At 32.5% G+C, this 16,776-nt stretch overlaps 4 protein-coding genes and 1 non-coding gene across 18 annotated transcripts in view; 3 read left to right on the forward strand and 2 right to left on the reverse strand.

Moving 5' to 3' along the window:
* Nucleotides 1-2,225: 2,225 nt before the first annotated feature.
* On the forward strand, nucleotides 2,226-3,766 carry LOC126857877 (UPF0488 protein CG14286). The gene is made up of 2 exons (XM_050607734.1): nucleotides 2,226-3,115; nucleotides 3,233-3,766. Exons 1-2 carry the CDS (start codon nucleotides 3,095-3,097, stop codon nucleotides 3,746-3,748), a joined length of 537 nt encoding a protein of 178 aa, XP_050463691.1. The 5' UTR covers nucleotides 2,226-3,094; the 3' UTR covers nucleotides 3,749-3,766.
* A 373-nt stretch (nucleotides 3,767-4,139) lies between these two features.
* Trnar-acg (transfer RNA arginine (anticodon ACG)) lies at nucleotides 4,140-4,212 on the forward strand. Its single transcript has one exon. It is a non-coding gene; the product is annotated as a tRNA-Arg (tRNA).
* Nucleotides 4,213-4,794: 582 nt separating this feature from the next.
* On the forward strand, nucleotides 4,795-9,025 carry LOC126857827 (uncharacterized). Its single transcript, XM_050607621.1, has 6 exons — nucleotides 4,795-4,996; nucleotides 5,553-6,227; nucleotides 6,314-6,624; nucleotides 6,723-6,962; nucleotides 7,048-7,314; nucleotides 7,417-9,025. The coding sequence occupies exons 2-6, from the start codon at nucleotides 5,750-5,752 to the stop codon at nucleotides 7,702-7,704; spliced, it is 1,584 nt and encodes a 527-aa protein (XP_050463578.1). The 5' UTR covers nucleotides 4,795-4,996; nucleotides 5,553-5,749; the 3' UTR covers nucleotides 7,705-9,025.
* Nucleotides 9,026-10,012: 987 nt separating this feature from the next.
* LOC126857881 (bis(5'-nucleosyl)-tetraphosphatase [asymmetrical]) lies at nucleotides 10,013-11,008 on the reverse strand. Its single transcript, XM_050607738.1, has 2 exons — nucleotides 10,644-11,008; nucleotides 10,013-10,506 (listed from the first exon to the last, which is right to left on the reverse strand). The coding sequence occupies exons 1-2, from the start codon at nucleotides 10,747-10,749 to the stop codon at nucleotides 10,190-10,192; spliced, it is 423 nt and encodes a 140-aa protein (XP_050463695.1). The 5' UTR covers nucleotides 10,750-11,008; the 3' UTR covers nucleotides 10,013-10,189.
* A 1,062-nt stretch (nucleotides 11,009-12,070) lies between these two features.
* LOC126857805 (serine/threonine-protein kinase MARK2-like) overlaps nucleotides 12,071-16,776 on the reverse strand; it is an 88,964-nt gene continuing 84,258 nt past the window's right edge. For all 14 annotated transcript variants that reach the window (XM_050607544.1, XM_050607559.1, XM_050607560.1 and 11 more), the window contains 2 exons: nucleotides 15,576-15,687; nucleotides 12,071-15,382 (listed from right to left, as the gene is read on the reverse strand). In XM_050607544.1, the coding sequence (XP_050463501.1) occupies nucleotides 15,164-15,382; nucleotides 15,576-15,687 (331 nt within the window). In that variant the 3' untranslated portion in view covers nucleotides 12,071-15,163. The remainder of the gene's footprint in view (nucleotides 15,383-15,575; nucleotides 15,688-16,776) is intronic.

Here is a 16,776-nt window from a genome sequence, read left to right on the forward strand (position 1 = left end):
GTCTGTATCTCAAAAAAAAGAAAAAAAAAAGAAAAAAAACAAGGATAAGACATAATTTTGAAATACTACATAATAAATTTTTTTATCGATAATTTAAGAAATATCTTGTTTGACGCGCGACTGCAAATTTTTTGCGAGTGACTTTAATGTCATATGTATATGAGTACGTGTTTTATGTTAAATATTTCAAAAGATGAAATTAATAAGCCAAAAATATTTCGAAATTTTGAATCCATATATTTGTAAAAATATGCGTTTACAATGATGGGAAAAATTACAAAGACTATATATATATATTGATTTGGATATATTGATTGGTTTATCGAATATGCAATCTACAAGTAGAGCTGCATCCACGCATTTTTATATTAAACTCTACGTTGTCATCTAATCACATAGCAGAACTCGAAAAATTCTATTTCATGTTATAGAAAAATTATATATATAATCTTGTACTTAAATCTGGGCCGCCATACGTGTGATATTTTTTTTATCTATTAAATATCTATATACAGATATATGAATTCGCGCGTTATATACAAAAGTATCATCTAACAGATATCGCTCTAACGGGAAGACAAATCAAGCATAGAGATTTTTTTCTTCCGTTTTATTCATTAATAACTTTATATTAATGATTTCCGCATAATGTACATAATGTGTCCTTCAATCTTTGACTCATTCTTTCCTCTCTGGACTGTAAAATGAACAGTTAGCTATGTGTTCTAAACTTTAGGAATCTCGACCACGTCTGTGCACATAGAAAATGCACACCACACATAACACACAAAGACACGTACACTTTAAGATAAAAATCGATATGTTATTCAGTGTAGCACAACTGATTTGCACTGAATACCAATCTTCATTGTGACGTCCACTAATGTAATTTGCAACGATTGTAAACACGTAAGATAGACGAAGGAGAGTAATTTTTTCGATGAGGATCGAAGACAAACTGCGAATAGACATATCTTATTGATATCCTAAAAAATATATATTATTGATACTTAAATACACGTATAGAATGTATTTTAGAAAAGCATTCGCGCATTTGTGAAAAAATTTTTTACACTTGTACTGAGGAAGAAACGTTTAATACTTTAGTTATTTGAACTAGGGGAGTGTTTTGCAAGTAATACTCTTATTTAGATAATCCTGAAGCAACATAAAAGACGAAAAAAATCTTAAAGATCTAATCTAAAAATATCTTTAAATTATATTACTTTTGGATTGTTTTGTTGTTATAACTTAGTATTATAAATTTACAAAAGGACAACAATTCTTACTAGTTCAATTTTAACGCAGCTTGTTGATTTGAATTCTATTTAACTGATGCAAACCAAGTTCTGTGTTGGGAAGGCGGAATCTCTTAAAAATATTTTTGTATAGTATTATATCGATTACGTTAAAAAAAAATTTCTAATTATTCACAGAGAGAAAAAAGGAGAAAGAATTCTATTTCCATAAAAATCAAGGAATATAAGTATGTCATTTGACTATACCATAAATTCTGTAGAAATAGCGTAGATATAATATTTCTTTTTTTATTTTTAACTTTTTGAAAAGCTCTATCTTACGTGCGTACAACCGGGTGTCTATCCTCTGTAGAAATGCCTTATTATCACGTGCCTCAATTAATATTTAAACTGTTCACCTGCTTATACCTACTACTCGTTAGTCTATATAACGAAAAAAAAAAAATATATATATATGTGTAATATCAAGTTATTCTTTGTACTGCTCTTGTAAATATATTCTGGAGAATTAATGTCATCCTGTCGTCTATATATATACTCTCTATACTATTCTTTTATATTTACGTTTTTGCGACCGCTTTCTGTCTACTCACCAAGTCACCACATAGATATTTCTCTTTCCTGTGTCTGTCTGAAAAATCACCCTGCAAAAAAAAATTAAATTGAAAATATTGTTTTTTTTTTTATTAAATTTATATGTGTACATATATTTTTTACATATTTAGAAAAAATATTTAATTTCCAATATTAATAGAGATTATATCAATAAACTGTTAAGTATATTATATTATCCTTTCTATTCTTATATCCATCCAATTTATGATTACACGTAGAAAAATAAAATATATAATTGATTACATAAAAAATTAATAAAACTTTTTTATGACAATACAAATGTCTTGAGTTAATTACAAAATATTTAAATATAATATCTAATTGTAATGTCAAATCTCTAACATTCGATTTAGAGAAATTTTAAAGGATTAGAAATTTATTTTAATCAAGCATGTTTCTAGTAATTCCTTTTAACTCATTTCTTTTTACAAGATCACCACATTCTCTGTTTCTCTTCTCAAATTATCTCGTGTTCTCGTTATTGATGCATGTATATTATAATCGTAATCCAATTCCATTTTTCCTCGCTTTTTCAAGCTATTTTCTTTTTCTTTCCGTGTAATTATTTTCCCTTATCTGTACATCCATTTCCGATTGTACACAAAAAAGCCCTTCAAATATACATATATATAGCATTAGTAATCATATATAATATCTTTCTATTCCAGCATTACATCATCTCAGCACGAGCGTTATTAAAATTTATACACAAAACCATAAGATGATTGATCGTGGATTTTTTTTGAACGATGAAAAAAAGCGATAGAATAAACGCGAAGTCAAATGCACACGTTATATAAATATGTTTTAACTTTTTTTAAATTTTGCATAAATAACATATGGAATACAAGAAATAATTTGAAAATGAATTTGTTATACAAGAGAAATAAGAATTAATGCTCACTATGCGCTCTTATAAAATCTTTCTTCTTATTTGAAATTTAAACTTTTCTTCCTCCGCCTGACGATTAATTTACAACTGTCATTTTAATTTATATATTTATATCATTGAAAGTTGCATGAGCTTCACTTTAAGTACGAAAGATGGCTATACCATCGTCGTCCTGTACCCATATATAACCTAATATTTATGTTTTTTACCAAATAATGTAATATAAGTATAATATATATGTGTTTTAGTCGTAGATCAATTTATGGATGATATTGTGATTTTTTTGTAATAATATAAGAGAAATAAATTTTATCGCGTTCAACAAAAAATGCCACCAAAACCTTCAATGGTAATTTAGATCCATCATTTTATTATTTTGATTGAAAAGATATGTTTGTTTTTGAAGAAAGTTGAAATGAAATCGCAATAATAGCAACATTAAACGTGAATATAAAATTTATTTCAGAATTATAAGCGCAGTAGCAAAAGTAAGAAGAGTGTGGCGCAAACATGTGTTCCTCCTAAAGCAGTAGATGTGAACAGCGCAAGTGGTTTAAATCCAGAAGTGGAGGATAAATTTGAATTGGAGTTATGTTGGTGTATACAACAGTTAGAAGCGAGTTTAACTAGTGGCAAATTGCAGGAGAAGCAGGCGCAGGATCTCAATAAACAGTTAAATTCATTAAAGAGTAACACTGCGCCATTAATAAAGAAAAGACAAATAATGAGAAATGCATTGGGGGACTATAGAGAGAAGATGGCCGAGGACGAACGAAAACTTAGTAGAACTGTGACAGCTGTTAAGTTTACAAATCCTGCTTCGACAAATAAAAGATCAATGTTTGTCAGGAAAGCCATTCAACATGATGTACAGGAATTCAAAGAGCAGGCAAATGATCATACGCAAGATACAAAGCCAGCTATCATTGACAGTAATAAAACTCAAATTCCATTTCAATTTAATTTTCAGACATGTCAATAAAATCAACTTTTATATTAATATGATGTATCAGATTATTTTTGTACAATACTATCCTAATTCATGTTTCATACATATATAAACTTGTTTTATTTTTAATTAAAGAATTATAAAATCTAGAGTATACGATGTATTATAAAATAATTATGTTAATATGTAATTTATATATATATTGTAATATGCTCTCATTGTCGGATTCAGTTTAATTAGCATATTATAAGAGAGAGAAATTTTATGTGTATATATAGAATAATTTTTATTGTGATAACGGAGAACATTTTTGAGAGAGAAATTCTATTAATTAAAAATTTTAATATAATTATAAATTATATTATAATTATGAAATAATATATGGACATTTAAAATACTATTTTCAAATCACATCGTGAAAGTAGGTCCTGTGGCGCAACGGATAACGCGTCTGACTACGGATCAGAAGATTCCAGGTTCGAATCCTGGCAGGATCGAATTTTTTTTTTAATTTTATCTTATCTTTCTTAATTTAAATATACTTTTTACTCTCATGTCTGTAGAAATGATATATAAGATATTTAATCATAAGATATTTGATCTAAAGATTAAATCAAGACAAACTCTGTCACAACAATAATGTTATGTTTAATATTTTTAGTATAATTTAAAGACATTTTTTCAGTCATTAATTTTATTTATTATTTTTGCAATATATATATATATATATATATATATATATATATATATATATATATATAGCTTCTTTTTTTTATAATTCTTTTTTCGAACTTTGCTGAATTTAAAAATGTATCGATATATGTATATGGATAGAAGCTTTTGCCATTTAAATATTAGATTAAAGCGCGGTTCACCGCGTTGTTAGAAGCGCAAGTTGATGATCGCATAATATCCAGCCAATCATATTTGGGAAACATGCACTCACGTGACTTTTGCGAGAATAATTGTGCATTGCGATTGTACACGATCTCTTACATATATATATCCTCTTTTTCCCCTTCCTGAAAAAATGAATCATGCATATATCGTTATTACAGTCTATAAAGAAGATATTTTATATATGTTTATCCCGATGATTCAGTCTAGTATTACGCAAGAGTAGATTCAGGCTTGACTTTTTTAAGGGTAGGTCGCGATTCTATAGCACACGTGTAATCCGCGGTCCGTCGTAATTAGGGAAAATGGCTGGCGATTCGTCGAAACATGTTTTGACAATTGTAATTGATTAAGTCCCGATGTTTCACGAAGAATTACGTCACGGTAAGAAGTAATTTCTACAAGATTGCTTGATCGAGTGTCATCGCGATGTTAAAATCCGACCGTGCGTTTGCGTCTCGCGAATCATCGTCCTCTTATCTCGTGCATAACTTGTTCAAACGTGTTTCTCATTATTCGCCACTACTGTCAGGAAATATACCATTCTTCCGAGAAGAAGCTGGTATCAATCTCTTTTTCTTTCTAATATTGTTTTCCCCTATGGATCTTGTGCAAGTCGCGTTGCTATTAAGTGAGCAATATATATAATTAGTGTGTTATTCGTGCGGGACCACCGGGGTTTCATGTTGACCTGTCATTTTCTCGCCTCGAAAATTGTCATGCATGTGAAACAATATAATTTGTAGTGACATGGTTGGAGAAACATATCAACTTCCCTTATTTGTAAAACTATCTCGATATCAAAAAATGTGCTTTATTCATATTTAGATTATTAATATAAATATCTATTACATGATACTTTGTGTATACAATATATACAGTCACACAAATACATATTTCTTAATAGAAACGTTACACAATGCTTTGTTCTTGTATATAGGTGAAAATGCGATATACCTGCTGCATTCTCTGACGTAACATCTCCTGAATGGCTAGGTGGATGTAAAATCTGAAAAGTTACCATCGCCATCATACTGAGGAAAGAAAGATTGCACCATGTGTCTTCTGTAGTTTCTACAATCATGGTTTAGACAAAGGGTCATTAAGGCGATAAAATGCCTGTCAGTTTAGTTAATAATGGGACAGCATTTTGCTAGTCTCAGAGAGTTCTTTAGAATGGATGGTGAAAGACAAACTGCTGAGATATGCGCTAGCGCGCTCAGCCAACCATTGCCCCTGGAAATGGTGAATCGAGATGTCACCGAGAGTCTGTCCGAAAACGAGACCAATGGCAATGTACCTGTAATGAACTCTAATATACTGCCGAACAGACTAGATTGTAAACTAGAAGGAAATTTGGACAACGATTGTTTAAACTTAGATGTAGATAACCATAATTCTAAATTCGAATCTTTGTATAGTCAACCTGTTGAAGCTCAGGATACAAAGCAAGTTTGTAATAATGGCAATGTTACTAGTGAAGCATCGTTTAGACAGCAGGAAGCATGCTGCAGTAGTTCCAGTGGTAGCAACAGTAGTAGCAGTTCCGAAGATAGTCCTATTAATCCACCATTGAGAAGATCATCTAAAACTTTATCATTTGGAAAGAGAAAAAGTATGTATCTTAAATCGATTTTTTTTCATATATACTCTAATTCTGTCGTTTATTGACATTAATTAAGATATATTTGTTTATGTTAGATAAGCAGCGTAACAAGGATCAAAGTCCAGTATGCAATCATGTCTTATCATCGAAGAAGAAGCGTAGCAACTGGGTGTTGAAATTTAATTGCGCCAAGAGCAAAAGTTCCAAAAACACGGACATTCCTGGTCAAGGGAATAGTAATTCAGATTGCGTATGTACCGGTTACAGGAGAACCGAGGAGCACCCTATGGGAGCGGGCACCGTATTTAATAGTCGATCCGCTCCGCAAAGTCCCGTTCTCGGGCCTCTGCCACCTAGCCCCGTAATTGATTTATCGCGATTTAATCCCGAAGAATTTCCTATGGAAGTATGTTTTTATTTCTTTTTTTTTCTTTTAACAATTTTTAAGAGAATTTTTACATTAAAGACATAATTTAAATCTATCAACATACTTTATTTTTAAAGGATTGTGACGAACGCGCGCGAATGCAACGCGCTCGAGAGATGGAGGAGGGTGTCGAACCTCCTCCTGGTTATAAGCCTAATTATCCTACGGGAATACAAGTTCATCCTAATGGAATAACGGTGGACAGTTTGGCGGCATTGTTCCAAGCACATGCCGGTATTCAAGCTGCCGCTCTCACAGCTTTATCGCAGATCGACTTTACATTAATTCCAAATATCGAAAGACCCGCTCATACGCAGGTAACGGTTTTATGCATTTAATTACGTAATTTATAGATTTCTTTGATTCATGTTTAAAGTGATTCATGAATATTTATTATATCAGGTCGATTATGTCCACTGTCTCGTGCCGGACTTAAGGTCGATTACAGCTTGTTCCTTTTATTGGGGTAAAATGGATCGTTATGAGGCGGAACGCTTATTGGAGGGCAAGCAAGAGGGTACCTTTCTGTTACGAGACTCGGCGCAGGAGGAATTTTTGTTTTCTGTGAGCTTTCGCAAATACGGACGTTCGTTGCACGCGCGGATTGAGCAATGGAACCATAAATTTAGCTTCGATTCGCACGATCCAGGAGTTTACGCTTCCGAAACAGTACGTATATTTAAAAAGTTTCTAAAATTTGTTCTCATAAATAACAGATATTGAACAATTACGATTCGTCGATTATACACCGTTTATGTAAATTCCTTACAGGTATGTGGTTTAATCGAACACTATAAGGACCCCTCGTGTTGTATGTTTTTCGAGCCTATGCTGACTATACCGTTGCATCGAAATTTCGCGTTTCCGCTGCAGCACCTGTGTAGAGCGGTGATAACCACACGAACGACATACGATGGCATAAACAAACTGCAATTGCCAAAGACACTCAAGAGTTATCTCAAGGAGTATCATTATAAGCAGAGAGTGCGAGTCAGGCGGTTAGACACGGAAAACGATCTACAGACAGATTGCAGATCCATATCATGCTTGCCGATATGAGTCTTTCCGTATTGATAAAACTTTATCATATGTTGCGTAATTACATTTCTTTATCGACATTCTGCACCGCTGTATCAAATGCATGCGGTATGCATGCATATGCATTGTAATATCAGGAATACCATGACTTCGATCCACAGTTACACAAGATATTATTGCAATATTAGCAATAAAAGCATTATATTCTTAAGGTGGATATACATTGAGCAAGGAAACAACAAACCAACAGCAAATGCGAATGTTTGCTGTTAAAGTTTGGAAGACACTGTAATAATTGTGAATCTTCGTCAGTCTTTAATTCGCTTATGAGGTGATGAGCATCAAAGAAATCTTGCACGCGATATAGATGACAATACAAATGTTTGGTTCAATGCAAATATTTGGTATAAAGAAAGGAAGGGATGAATACAATAAAATATGAAAATTTGTATTTGCTCTATGTCCGCTCAGTGTATACCCACTTTTAAATGATAGTAGCTTCCATGGAGGAAAACCAGCGTAGTTCTAATTTAAAATAAAAAAAAGGAAAAAAAATAGTGGGACTTGTGCAAAACTTGTGCGCGACAGGTGCCTATGTTCTCGAAGAAATAATCCCATGTAAATACATCAGAATGACAATGCTTTGTATACACACGCACAGCATATTATGGAAATTGTTTACTGTTTTATGTAAACTTCAATATCTCAATGCTATTATTCTTATTATTACTGCTATTTTTATTTCTCTGCTTTATTTCTGACTACTTATCTTTTAATTGTTATTTTGATTATGTACTCGAGTATGTATACTCGAGTATAATTTAATGTTAATTAAACTTATGCGAACAGTTTGTACATTGATAATTTTTATAGAACGATACCAAAACTTATGCCTTTAAAAGGCGTGGCAATTTAGTTTTTTAGAAATTTTATTATAAAAATTATGATGTCACATCACATTTTTAACCTTTATACGTAACTAAATGTAACTGAAAAAAGTTAGTTACAAAATCATTGCAAGATCTGGTTCGTATTACTCCTATTGTGCCTATTTATAATGTTAAATATTATTAGATGAACACATGTCTGTGTTGATGTTCATCATTGGCAGATAAAAAAAAAAAGTCTAATTTGTGTAAATTCTTTAAATTTTGAAACGTGCGCGCGCGCGCGTATGGAGGAGATATCAGACACAATGAATTGAACTGGAGTAACAATGCAAATCATTAAAATAATAAATTTGCAAAGTATATAATATTATAGTATGAAATTGTTAAAAGTATTGGTTAATGGTTACTCATATAATGAAAACTTCGTATTAATAAAAATTTAATATTTATAATGTGTACAAATTTTACTAATGTTTTAATACCTAATATAATGATTATATTTTGCATTTAAGGAAGAGTTGTACTTGTGAAAAATATGTTAATTTTTAACATTGCTCTTGTATTATTTTCTTAAATAAGATATCTTAAATTACACATAAAAACAAAACATTCTATGGGATAAATTGATTGTCAAACATTAATTTGTCGAAGATAATGATATTGACAAAAATATTTTTTTTACAGATTTATAATCTATATTTTTATATCATTATAACAAATAGAATAAGAAAGTATTTTTTTTATTATAAGTGTGGGTAACTTATTTCGAAGATTTTGATATACACACATATATAATCCTTTATTTTAACAAAATAAATTCTTGCTGTATCTTTATATCTAAATCTCGTGTTAAATTTAATACCACGATTAATTATTTTAAGGTTTCTATTTTTAGTATATATTAATAATATTTTCACTATTGCAGACTTGCTTTAAAAATGTATGGAATGTTGAAAGCAATATATCTTTTATATAGGCGCTGCAGAAAAATATAACATTCAGTTAACTTTCTTGCATATATTGTGTGATTGGCAGCAGTACTTTGTAGTTGAAGACGAAGAGCAGAGAGAATAATGCTAGAGAAAAGATATCTATTATATTATTGTTAGGAAAAATATTGAGATTCTTCTCTCAAGAGTTAGGTTATGAGTTACTTTTTATATATTTTACACATTTGATTTTATCACAAAATTGCAAAATTCAGTGTCGTATATATCATCCTAATATTTAAATATTTTTTTCTATTCATATCGTAATATGAGAAACGGCTACTCTCATAATGATTGCACCATACAAATGCGAGTGTAAGTTATAATTGTAAAGGATACTGATAAAATTTCTCTCCCATTCTTCTACCATATATAATTCGGTGACAAGGGTATATCGGAAATACCAATACTTTAGAAAAGATAGTAGGCTTTGTAAAGGATTAATCATTATGATTAACGAGTGATTATTACTTAAACTTTATCAAAAATCAACTGTAACCTAGTACATGATGTAATGATATAGGTGTAACATTCCCATAGATGCGCAGTCGTCCAAAAAAATGGCCGCCTTTCGACCAATCAGAAATTAGTCCCAAATGCAAAAAAAATCATAAATAAATCATAAATCTATGCAAGATTCTGGGATATGTACTTGTCAAATTCATTCAGTGCTTTCTGCATCTCGGCATATTTCGCGAGATCGCAAGCCTCGCGCAACGAACGCCACTCGTATGCCTGATGCTCATTTGACAATCTTACAGACTTGTCCGGATTGAGCAGTTCCGCCAGCCAATAGATGACAGTCTTCGGCATTCCCTTTACTTGATATGTCATCTCGTGCCTCGCGTCCTCGAAGATCCTGAGATCGCTCGACGTGAAGCCAGCTTCTTCCTCGGTTTCGCGCAACGCCGTCTCCATGTCGGATTCGCCCGGATCGACGTGACCTGGAGAGACATCAATCGACTGTCAAGATTCAATTAAGTGCACACGATCGATGCGGGGCTTCGAAGCCTTCTAATCAGTTCATTTGACAGGTCGAGTGAAGAACGAAGAGCACCGGGATGCACGAACGGATACAGACCTTTAGGCGGTGTCCAGTGATGTTCCCCGTATGATGTCTGCATCAAGAGAAACTGGATGGTGTCTTGAGACCGGCGGAAAATGACGAGACCGCAAGCACGTTGCATGATTGACGATTTTCTGTATTCTAAGAATCTCTATTCTAAATATTTCCTCTATATTTCAAGTCAGCTGTCTTTCTCTAAATTAAGATTCACATTGTACATCCCCCCCACCCATTGTTCACATTGCCATTTGATTTGATTACACATTAGAATAAGAGTGAAGAAAACGACAGTTACATTTTGCCTCAGTTGCTTAGATCTTTTAGAATAAAGAAATAACACTCTCGCGATAAAACGGAGCAAGTATTTAATATTCAATCTCAATCAATGATTTGCCGCGACCTTTAATCTTCCCCCCCCCCAATGACAATAGGTATACAATTATAAGAATTGTGCGGTAAGTAAAAAGGTACACAAATATCTAGTAAACTTTGCGAATTAAATTTCTCTTTTCTAAATGTAATCAAGTATTTTTCCCATATTTACAATCGTACAATCTTTACAACTGACGCGGATATAAGATAATAAGACATTGATTATCAACAATATTAAGTAAAAAAATTTTCCTCCACTTCTATCTTATAGGATCATAATTTTTAAAAGAGCAACAGATGATGACTAATCAGATTAATTTGATATAAAAATGTACACGTTTTTTTTATAATAATTAATTTAATAATAATATATAATTAAATAAAAAGACTTATTTTGATAATCAAAGTGTGCGCAAGTGATTGAAAATATTGTACTTGTTAAAAATTAATTCAAAATACATACCACATGCGTATATTATTCCTCGTCCATTTGTGCAATCTAATGGATGTTTCTTGTGATTCTCTTATACACCTTTTTTTTTTTTCAAGCAAGTTAGTCTTCAAGTGTGTGTTCAAGGGAATGCAGCTTTATTTTATAACATTGATATTGTATCAGCAATATTTATATAGTTATCCAACATAGATATTCATTTTGCCTCTTTTAAATTATCAGCCGCCCTTTGTACTTTCTTTTTTTCTGCGAATTTATAATTTAGACTTGGTGAAAGTGAAACTTATATGCACATTGAAAACTTTATCGACTAGATATTTGTCATATAACAAATTCGTCTAATTCTAAGAAGCGTATATAATCAGATGCGACGCCGACGGCTTTACTTTCGAGCGAAATATTTTTCGTATTTATTATACATCGCAATTATATGTACACATAAATTGACAATGTTAGAAAAAAAAAAAAATAGAATTTATCTCAAATTCTGTGTATGTAGTATCAAATCGGATTGTAAAGATCTCGGCGAAAAAGGAAAGAGAAAAGAAATGATCGACAGTTTTTTGTGTCGATAAACGCACGTGTGTTTTTGACAGGAATCTGAATCTCGGGGAAACAATGCGTGTTACCATTTTATTATAAACGTTTCGCTACATTTTGGCTAGATACCGATCACCAGAAAACATTTAGCAAAGCTGTATGTATGTATCTATCTACAGAGATTGCGTTTGTGTGTGTGTGTGTGTGTGTATATATGTATGTATGTATGTATGTATGTATTCATGTATGTGTACATGTGCGTGCAGAGTAGTAGAGGTGCACAGCTGTACGGGCAATTCACATACACACGCACGCGGGAGAAATGTGTATTTCACAGCGCGCTTATTTTACGTACAAAAGAAAGAATGAAAAAAAAAGATCACAAGAAGCTTCTCTCTCCGACGTTACGTAGAGTCGGATTCTAAATGTCGCCCGTGCAGCTCTGCGTTTCTAATCGACTTCTTAATAAATTCTTTCTTCACGTGTGTTAAAATCATAAATGTCCTTAGATTTATATCTCCTCTCTCTCTCTCTCTCTCTTTCGATTGTTAATTTATACATTTATTTCATAAAGCAAGCGAGCGAAGGGTTTTATGTATAGATTACGGTGTATAATTAATTCGTCTATATGCCGGGGGGGAGGGGGAGGGAGGAATTTACCATTAACGCTATCTGAAGGATCTTACATTAACATTAATAATAATAATCACTATTATGATGTGTATGTCTGTGTGTATGTATCTCTACAGAGTCATTTTGTTACAATAACCGCTTCCGGATTACATGCCTTTTTTACTTTTTTACAAGATGGTAATGATTCAATATTGTAGTACTAATTCTGATTGCTGTAGGAACAAACGAAACTTTCGAGCATTATATTCTCCAATCTAATTTTCTATAACAGTGATTGGATCTCTCTCATTCTCTTGGAGGGGTATAAATGTTTGCGTTAAACGTGACTCTCCTTGTGAATCTTGATAATTACTATAATCGCTATTACTCTATATCGTTATATTACATTATCTTGCTTATTGGTTGAAATGGAGTAATCCGACGACACGAAATTGGTATGGTTATACACAAAGAAGGTAAGTCCCGATGCCAGTGCTGCATTAATCAACGTAGCACATAGAATTTTTATCAAGATGTTCGGTAACAGACAATTGGCGCCGATACTTAGTTGCTATCAGTCGTTTCACGATTCGCAACACGATGTACCGCGATTGTACATTGTGTCGGTGCGCTGAAGTTAATCCGTATTTCTCAGTGTAGCAAGTGTTAGAAATGTGAAAAATCATTGAGTTTATATAGTATGTAAATAAATTAGTCATTGCCTATTTTTTTTTAGTATAACATACTTCATTAATCTTAGGCAAATATAAAAAGTTCGCGATACTCGAGTTCCAAAGTGTATGATCTTGGTGTGTGTGAGGTTCTCTCTTTCTTTCTTTCTTTCTCTCTATTAATTTAGTACCTTCGTAACATATATTACATACACCAAGTCTCTCTAGTTCGCTTCTAGTGTATAGTGTAATTCCTAATTTTATTTCATTCAACTGCAAACATCTTTGCGAATGAAAGGATTTTAAATGTGTGTAATATAATATAGCCAATTATAATACTTAAATTTAATATTATCGTATCCTTCATGTAGAAATAACAGATCTCGTTATTACTCTGACGTAATTAAGGTTATTTACTCTGATATAATTTCAACTCTTTAAAGAATGATGAAGTACTTGCGTGTATTATTCACATGAAATGCGAGTGATAATAACTCGATGATATTCCTAAATTATGTTAATAACTTCTCTGCTTCTCTACCTTCATATAGTATTGTGTGTACTATATATATACTTGTCGTCTCTATGATAGAAATAAAAATATTATTAATAATAATTATTATACGCTTTAATTGGCTAATGTCTATATAGTGTTGTGTATTTTCAAAAACTTATACTCTACAGATAAAAAAAGAAGTAAAGTATCATAAAAATGTTCGAAAAAATAAGCATACTGCACACACGTTGTGCAACAGAAATTAAAATAGCTCAATTCGTAAATTGAATTATTTCCGGTTAATGTGTAATAAAATGAAGGTAGATTCTTATCGACACAACGCTACGCGTATCCCTCGATCAGGTTTTGTCAAATTGTTTACAGGCAAAAACCGCGCTCGTAAAATTTTTTCTATATAAAACGTAAGATCGGAGAAAAACAGGAAGTTATGGAGAATTATTCTCCTGACGTTGTAGATGCACTGCTTCGATCTTTTTTTCTTCCGCAAGAACGGAAATAGAACATGTTATTTTATAGTACAAGGAACATTGTTCCCATGAAAGACATAATCTATGTGAGAGATGCTTCATTAGGCACATTTGATGATCCGATTGGAATCTTCGCATTCTAATTCTACTTAAATCTTTCAGCATTTTCACAGCAGAGCAATAGCATGCAATTCCACATTTCAGAAACTAATTCGAATGCAGACAGCTTCAACATCAAGAATAAACACAAGACATATAATACTGTTTAGAAATGAAGCGACAGTTTATGATAGATGGATTGCTCAAGAATAGGGAGGGCAGGTCGACCTGTAAGCATGACACTGATTATTTTCATTCGGATGCACGTTTCTCTGTGTTATCGACAATGAAAATTCGAAATTAATAAACTAATAGATTATTGTGTCTAACGCCAGCTTCTTCGTAAATCAGGTCAGCAGGTCCATCCATTTCTCTTATCTTTCGTTCTATTTTTTTTCTCGTTCTCGAGGCATCACTAGGACCCGACCTAGTTCTTCATTTTGGCACTCGGGAGTATTTTTAAATACGTATTAGCCGTCACGGATCACAGTTTAGAATTTTTATCAATGAACCGTTAACAGCGGCACCTCCAACATAGACGAGGGCATCTCTCTCTTTCTCTCACTCAATCTTCCTTTTCCTTTTTCTTTCATCCGATGACGACACTCGTCGATCTCGAAGGAGGGGGAGGGGGAGAGGCGAAGAATCATTTAAACAAATATTTCTTGAGTTTCGGATTCGGAGTCGGAGTCCCAGAAGAAGAAACAAGAGTAAAACTCCTCGGTGACCACCGCCACTTGGTGGCTACGTTCACGAGGTCGTTATGGATTTACGCGATTGGCGGCTAGGGCGCCCGTAGCCGACAGTCACAGCTTGAGCTCGTTCGCAATCTTGCTGGCGATATTTTTGAAACCGATCGATGTGCCGGAGATACGCTTGAACCGTACCCCATTCAGAGAAAGTCGTGGCAGTTTGCAGACCTCAATCTCCCACTGCACCTGGCTGTCAGTCGCCGCTTCGCCGTGCGCGCACAGCAAGAGAAATCGTTCGCGTTGCTCGTACTGACATTTGTTAGCGTCCAACACCTGAAATGATAACATAATATAATAATAATAATAAATAATAATAACGTCTATATCTCTATCTCATACAAAAATGATGAATATAAGCTCTTTATCTATATCCGCTACGGATTTTGTCTGCCTAAGAGCAATCATCTTTCACTCCGCGTGATATGTGTGCTTTTATATTATAAATGTGCTTTTCTCTTCTCGATACCTTTCGAATCTCAGACATAATTTCGTTAGGGTCTCGACTACTGGTAGTCTTCATACTCCACGTGAAGCGTAGACTGCGCGGCTTAACTTGTTCGTCGTTAGTGGTAGCTCCGCTGTAACAAAAAGATATCTTAAACCCGTCCAAATTATGTAATTGAAGAAAAATTCCAATGATATAATTGTTTATTAATTTATAGGGAGAGGGGGTAAAATGTGTTTTCTAAAAGTAATTTATATGAATTTTCAACTCTTTTGCAAATATGTCTCTCTCTATCTCATTTTAAATGACAAATAACAATTATTCGTACATTCCTTCTAGCAAATTTTATCTACGTATATTATCAGAAATTATATATTAATATCAAGCTAGAAATTATAAAATATATCGATTGCTATGAAATGCAAATCTTACAGAATGATATGTTATATATTTAAAGCTTTAAGCTTGCGGTTGGATAATAATAAACTTTTCATCCGTTTTACAAGGAGAGACTTTACGATGATATGCTGTGCTAAAAAGAATTCTTGCAAGCTGTCAATAGAAAATGTTTGAAAAACGTGTGTGGAAATGGAAATTTATTCAGAATCAAATTATATAGAATTATAACATACATGCGTGACATGCAGATCATTTGCCATTGTAAATTTAATCACAATCTCAGTGCTGCATACATTTTACATTTATGTAATAAATAAAACATATTTAAAGTGAGTGTTACACAAAATTATAAAATTTATGCATGAACCATTGCAACACCTTGAATATGTATGTTTTCACGAGAGATTTATTTTTATAATGATAAAAATTCACAGAGTTCTACATGCGATTGATGAAATAGCGTGTGTGACTGATAATTAGTTACAAAAAAACAAAAATCACAATAATTAATCTAACATTTTCTGTACAGATGAAAAGATAATATCTTACATTATTACAATTGAAATTTGTCCCTTATCCTTATCTCTGAATCATGACAATAGTCAATTGGAATACAATTTTTATGTATATGTAGCTATTTGAAATGTCAAATAATTATTTGAAATGAGCCATTTTGAATGAGATATGCATGCTTCAATGTAGAAATCATTTTAAAGATGAACAGGCATGCAACAAAACGATACACCGTATTGTTTAAATGAAGGTGAGTACGCGCGTTTCATCAATGATACAATGAACGGAAAAAATTTGGATTGGTACGAGA

Source organism: Cataglyphis hispanica, chromosome 23 (genome assembly GCF_021464435.1).
Source record: "Cataglyphis hispanica isolate Lineage 1 chromosome 23, ULB_Chis1_1.0, whole genome shotgun sequence".
NCBI classification, from domain to species: domain Eukaryota; kingdom Metazoa; phylum Arthropoda; class Insecta; order Hymenoptera; family Formicidae; genus Cataglyphis; species Cataglyphis hispanica.